At 53.1% G+C, this 6,574-nt stretch overlaps 1 protein-coding gene across 1 annotated transcript; it reads left to right on the top strand.

The window, feature by feature from the left end:
• Positions 1–1,775: 1,775 nt before the first annotated feature.
• LOC131380838 (unconventional myosin-If-like) lies at positions 1,776–4,083 on the top strand. Its single transcript, XM_058425750.1, has 3 exons — positions 1,776–1,969; positions 2,057–2,226; positions 2,993–4,083. The coding sequence occupies exons 1-3, from the start codon at positions 1,776–1,778 to the stop codon at positions 3,067–3,069; spliced, it is 441 nt and encodes a 146-aa protein (XP_058281733.1). The 3' UTR covers positions 3,070–4,083.
• The last annotated feature ends 2,491 nt before the right edge of the window (positions 4,084–6,574 follow it).

Genomic DNA, 6,574 nt, shown 5'->3' with positions numbered 1-6,574 from the left:
CTTTTTTTTTTTTTTTTTTTTGAGACAGTCTTGCTCTATCACCCAGGCTGGAGTGCAGTGGTACGATCTTGGCTCACTGCAACATCCACCTCCTGGGTTCAAGCGATTCTCCTGCCTCAGTCTCCTGAGTAGCTGGGACTACAGGTGTGTGCCACCACGCCTAGATTTTTTTTTTTTTTTTTTGAGACAGAGTCTAGCCCTGTTGCCCAGGCTGGGGTGCAATGGTGCAGTCTCAGCGCACTGCAACCTTCCACCTTCTGGGTTCAAGAGATTCTCCTGCCTCAGCCTCCCTAGTAGCTGGGATTACAGGCATGCACCACCACACCCAGCTAATTTTTTTTTTATCTTTAGTAGAGACAAGGTTTCACCATGTTGGCCAGACTGGTCTCAAACTCCTGACCTCGTGATCCACCCACCTAGGCCTCCCAAACTGCTGGGATTACAGGTGTGAGCCACCGCGCCCGGCCTTTTTTTTTTTTTTTTTTTGAGATGGTGTCTTGCTCTGTTGCCCAGGCTGCACTGCAGTGGTGTGATCTCGGCTCACTGTAACCTCCACCTCCCGGATTGAAGCAATTCTCCTGCCTCAGCCTCCCGAGTAGCTGGGACTACAGGCACATACCACCATGCCTGGCTAATTTTTGTATTTTTAGTAGAGGCGGGGTTTCACTATGTTGGCCAGGCTTGTCTTGAACTCCAAACCTTGTGATCCACCCCCCTTGGCCTCCCAAAGTGCTAGGATTACAGGCGTGAGCCACCATGTGCAGCCTAAAAATTCTTTTTAAATTAGCTGGGCATGGTGGTGTGTGCCTGTAGTCCCAGCTATTTGGGAGGCTGAGAGGGGAGAATATCATGAGCCTAGGAGTTGGAGGCTGCAGTGAGCTATGATCTCACTGCTGCACTCCATCCTGGGCCACAGAGCAAGACCCTATCTCTAAACAAATAAAAAATAAATAAAGCCAAGTACAGTGGCTCATGCCTGTAAAACCAGCATGCTGGGAGGCTGAAGTGGGAGGATTGCTTGAGGCCAGGAGTTTGAGACCAGCCTGGGCAACATAGTGAGACCCCATCCCTACTTTAAAAATTATAAAAATCAACTGGGCATAGTGGAGTATACCTGTAGTCCCAGCTCCCCTTAAGAGGAGGCTAAGGAGGGAGGATTGCTTGAGCCCAGGAGGTCAGAGTTGCAGTGAGCTACGATTGTACCACTGCACTCCAACCTGGGCGAGAGTGAGACCATGTCTCAAAATAAACAAATAAAAGTAAAAAATAATTGGCCAGGCGCGGTGGCTCACGCCTGTAATCCCAGCACTTTGGGAGGCCCAGACGGGCGGATCACAAGGTCAGGAGATTGAGACCATCCTGGCTAACATGGTGAAACTCCATCTCTACTAAAAATACAAAAAAAATTATCCAGGCGTGGTGGTGGGTGCCTGTAGTCCCAGCTACTCGGGAGGCTGAGGCAGGAGAATAGCGTGCACCCAGGAGGCGGAGCTTGCAGTGAGCCAAGATCATGCTACTGCACTCCAGCCTGAACAACTGAGCAAGACTCCGTCTCAAAAAAAAAAAAGTAAAAAATAATTTTAAAATTATGCTTAAAAAAGCTTCTGTCTAGGCCCTCGTAGTCCCAGAGTCCCTCCGTCTGGCCCAATCCTTACCACACTGGGTTGAAAGTGTGGCAGTCACCTCCCTCAGACTGAGAACTTGCAGCCAAGTCCTCCTCAAATCCTCCTAGCATCACCCTAATACATGTCTGCATCCTTGCTTCTGCCACAGGCATGGATCGCAATGGGGTGCCCCCCTCTGCCAGAGGGGGCCCCCTGCCCCTGGAGATCATGTCTGGAGGGGGCACCCACAGGCCTCCCCGGGGCCCTCCGTCCACATCCCTGGGAGCCAGCAGACGACCCCGGGCACATCCGCCCTCAGAGCGCAACACAGAATTCCTCAACGTGCCTGACCAGGGCATGGCCGGGTAGGTGGGGTGGGAGGGCAGCCCCAGGAGGTAGGCAGTGGGTAAGGGAGTGTCTGGGGCTGTGACTCAACCCCCCCGTGCCCACAGCATGCAGAGGAAGCGCAGCGTGGGGCAACGGCCAGTGCCTGGTGTGGGCCGACCCAAGCCCCAGCCTCGGACACATGGCCCTAGGTGCCGGGCCCTGTACCAATACGTGGGCCAAGATGTGGACGAGCTGAGCTTCAACGTGAACGAGGTCATCGAGATCCTCATGGAAGGTGTGTGTACCAGGGCAGAAGCTGGGGTGAGGGGAGTGGTAAGAATCCTGACATCGGCCGGGCGCGGTGGCTTACGCCTGTAATCCCAGCACTTTGGAAGGCCGAGGCAGGCGGATCACAAGGTCAAGAGATCGAGACCATTCTGGCTATCACGGTGAAACCCCATCTCTACTAAAGATACAAAAAATTAGCCGGGGGTGGTGGCGGGCGCCTGTAGTCCCAGCTACTCGGGAGACTGAGGCAGGAGAATGGTGTGAACCTGGGAGGCGGAGCTTGCAGTGAGCCGAGATTGCACCAATGCACTCCAGCCTGGGCGACAGAGCGAGACTCTGTCTCAAAAAAAAAAAAAAGAACCCTGACATCGCCAGGCAGACCTCACCACTGCACACCCTCTCCACGGGAGAACAGAGAGAACAGATGGGCGAGGTGGCTCATGCCTGTAATCCCAGCACTTTCGGTGGCCGAGGCAGGAGGATCATTTGAGGTCAGGAGTTTGAGACAAGCCTGGGTGGGCAACCTAGCAAGACCCCATCTCTACAAAAGATTTACAAAAAAACCTTTTAAGAGTAGAAATGGCCGGATACAGTGGCTCACACCTGTAATCCCAGCACTTTGGGAGGCTGAGGCAGGAGGATGGCTTAAGCCCAGGAGTTTAAGACCAGCCTGGACAACACAGGGAGTCCCCATGAACAAGACGGACAGAGCAGGCATGAGATCTTTCTCCAGGGCCAGCTAGGGGCACCTCAAGCTTTCCTGTCTCCCACAGATTCCTCGGGCTGGTGGAAGGGCCGGCTTCACGGCCAGGAGGGCCTTTTCCCGGGAAACTACGTGGAGAAGATCTGAGCTGGGCCCTGGGATTCTGCCTTCTCTTTCGCCCGCCTGTCTGCCTGCCTGGTGGGGAGCCAGGCCCTGCCAATGAGAGCCTCATTTACCTGGGCTACAGTGGCCTCAAAGTCCAGTCCTGTGGCCTCCAGTCCTGCCCAGGCCCTGGGTCAGTGGGTCACGGCTGCAGCCCCTGCCCCTGGGCCCTGGTCTTCCTCCAACATCACACCTGCTGCCCATTCTCCATTTCTGCGTGTGTCAAATGGGACTAACAGCAGAATCTGCCTCCCAACTGCCATGTGATTAAGAAATGGGTCTTGAGTCCCGTGCTGCTGGCAAAGTGCCAGGCACAGTTGGCCGGGGGGGGGTCCTTGACAAGCGTGACTTTGCTCATTCTGTCATCACTAAGGCAATAAACGTTTGCCAGGGGCCGGGCACGGTGGCTCACGCCTGTAATCCCAGCACTTTGGGAGGCCGAGGTGGGCGGATCACGAGGTCAGGAGATCGAGACCTTCCTGGCTAACACGGTGAAACCCCATCTCTACTAAAAATACAAAAACAAATTAGCCGGGCGCGGTGGTGGGCGACTGTAGTCCCAGCTACTCGGGAGGCTGAGGCAGGAGAATGGCATGAACCCAGGAGGTGGAGTTTGCAGTGAGCTGAGATAGCGCCACTGCACTCCAGGCTGGGCAACAGAGCAAGACTCTGTCTCAAAAAAAAAAAAAAAAAAGTTTGCCAGGTGAAAGCATGAGTTAACTTACTAAGTGCCCAACAAGGACGATGTTTTCACAACCCTGTGAGGTAGGAGCTGTGAAGGACCCCATCTTACAGGTGGAACAATGGAGGTTCGGAGAGGTTCACTGACCCAAGACTGCACAAAGCCATGCCTTGCATTCATATGTGACCACAAAGCTTGAATTTGTCTCAGTTTGGGCCGGGCGCAGTGGCTCACGCCTGTAATCCCAGCACTTTGGGAGGCTGAGGCGGGTGGATCACATAAGATCAGGAGTTCAAGACCAGCCTGGATGACACAGCAAAACCCTGTTTCTACTAAAAATTAAAAAAATTAAAAAGCCAGGTGTGGTGGTGCCTACCTGTAATCCCAGCTACTGGGGAGGCTGAAGCAGGAGAATCGCTTGAACCCGGGAGGCAGAGGCTGCTGTGAGCCGAGATCATGCCACTGCATTCCAGCCTGGGCAACAGAGCCAGACTCCATCTTGAAAAAAAAAACGCAAAAAAAAAAGAAAAGAATTTGTCATGGCCGGGCGCAGTGGCTCATGCCTGTAATCCCAGCACTTTGGGAAGCCGAGGCAGGTGGATCATGAGGTCAGGAGTTCAAGACCAGCCTGGCCAACATGGTGAAACCCCATCTCTACTAACAATACAAAAATTAGCCGAGTCTGGTAGTGGGCACCTGTAATCCCAGCTACTCGGGAGGCTGAGGCAGGAGAATTGCTTGAACCTGGGAGGTGGAGGTTGCAGTAAACCGAGATCATGCCACTGCACTCCAGCCTAGACGACAGAGTTAGACTCCATCACACACACACACACACACACAAATTAGCCAGGTGTGGTGGTGGGTGCCTGTGATCCCAGCTACTCAGGAGGCTGAGGCAGGAGAATCGCTTGAACCCAGGAGGCGGAGGTTGCAGTGAGCTGAGATCGTGACACTGCACTCCAGCCTGGGCAACAGAGCAATACTCCATCTCAGAAAAAAAGAAAGGAAGGAAGGAAGAGAGGGAGGGAGGAGGTGGGCGCAGTGCCTCACATCTGTAATCCTAGAACTTTGGGAGGCCGAGGCAGGCGGATCACAAGGTCAAGAGATAAAGACCATCCTGGCTAACATGGTGAAACCTTGTCTCTACTAAAAATACAAAAAATTAGCCAGGCCTGGTGGCGGGCGCCTGTAGTCCCAGCTACTCGGGAGGCTGAGGCAGGAAAATGGCACGAACCTGGGAGGAGGAGCTTGCAGTGAGCTGAGATCCCGCCACTGCACTCCAGCCTGGGCAACAGAGCGAGACCATCTCAAAAAAAAAAAAAAAAGAAAAGAAAAGAAAGAATTTGTCTCAGTTTCCCTTCCAAAATCTGCATCCCAAATGGTCCAGCAGGTCCTGTTAGTCTTGAAGCTACAGCCGCCAAACCCATCTGGGACCTATGGAGAGAGGCAGGTCCCACATGCTCCCACCCTTAATGCACTCTGGGTCACTCCTGCGCCCTGCACCCCAATCCCATGTCTGTGCCCTCTTAGTCTTCACCCAACTGGGACTAAGACTGCAGTCCTGCTATGGTCTGAGCCTAAAGATCCTGAATTTTGGGCTGGGCACAGTGGCTCATGCCTGTAATCCCTGCACTTTGGGAGGCCAAGGCGGGCGGATCATCTGAGGTCAGGAGTTCCAGACCAGCTTCGCCAACATGGTGAAACCCTGTCTCTACTAAAAATACAACAATTAGCTGGGCGTGGTGGCATGCGCCTGTAGTCCCAGATACTTGAGAGGCTGAGGCAGGAGGTGGAGGCTGCAGTGAGCCAAGATTGCACCATGGAACTCCAGCCTGAGCAATAGAGTGAGACTCTGTCTCAAAAAAAAAAAAAAAAAATTCCCGAATTTTGGGAGTGGTGGTGCATGCCTGTAGTCCCAGCGCTTTGCGAGGCCAAGGCTGGAGGATCACTTGATCCCAGGAGTTCAAGGCTGAAGTGAGCTATGATCACGTCACTGCACTCCAGCCTGGGCAACTCAGCAAGACCCTGTCTCTAATACTAAAATAAAACAAATCCTGGCCAAGCATAGTGCCTCACAGCTGTAATCCCAGCACTTTGGGAGGCCAAGGCAGGAGGATCACTTAAGGTTTGACCACCCTAGGCAACCTATTAATACCGTTTCTACAAAAAAATTTTTAAATTGGCCGGGTGCAGTGGCTCACACCTGTAATCCCAGCACTTTAGGAGGCCAAGGCGGGCAGATCACAAGGTCAGGAGATCAAGACCATCCTGGTTAACACAGTGAAACCCCATCTCTGCTAAAAATACAAAAAATTAGCCGGGCGTGATGGTGTGCGCCCGTGGTCCCAGCTACTCGGGAGGCTGAGGCAGGAGAATTGCTTGAACCTGGGAGGCGGAGGTTGCAGTGAGCTGAGATGGCACCACTGCACTCCAGCCTGGGTGACAGAGTGAGACTCCATCTCAAATAAAAAAAAAAGCTAGTGTCGTGCCTGTATTCCCAGATACTCAGGAGGCTGAGATGGGAGGATCACTTGAGCCCAGCAGGTCGAGGCTGCAGTGAGTTGATTGCAACATTGTACTCCAGCCTGGGCAACAGAGCTAACCCTGTCTCTCTCTAAAAAAATAATAATAATAATAATGATAATTAATTAATTCTAGCTTTCTAATATGGACACCTGCTCCGCGCTCAGCCCCTCAAAGAGAAGCCAGTCCAGTAGAGATGGGGCTGACTGGTGAGGTGAGGGCTGGCCCACAGAAGGGAGGGTTAATTCAGAGGTGGAATGGGCGTTGCAGCAGGAGCCAGGAAGG

Source organism: Hylobates moloch, unplaced genomic scaffold (assembly GCF_009828535.3).
Source record: "Hylobates moloch isolate HMO894 unplaced genomic scaffold, HMol_V3 SCAFFOLD_12, whole genome shotgun sequence".
NCBI classification, from domain to species: domain Eukaryota; kingdom Metazoa; phylum Chordata; class Mammalia; order Primates; family Hylobatidae; genus Hylobates; species Hylobates moloch.
Note: the sequence above shows the minus strand (reverse complement) of the source record. Positions and strands in the feature narration are given on the sequence as shown.

Coding starts and splice junctions, on each gene's coding strand:
- LOC131380838 (XM_058425750.1), top strand. CDS start 1,776: ATGGATCGCAATGGGGTGCCCCCCTCTGCCAGAGGGGGCCCCCTGCCC. Junction 1,970..2,056: donor CCTGACCAGGGCATGGCCGG/GTAGGTGGGGTG, acceptor CCGTGCCCACAG/CATGCAGAGGAAGCGCAGCG. Junction 2,227..2,992: donor CATCGAGATCCTCATGGAAG/GTGTGTGTACCA, acceptor TGTCTCCCACAG/ATTCCTCGGGCTGGTGGAAG.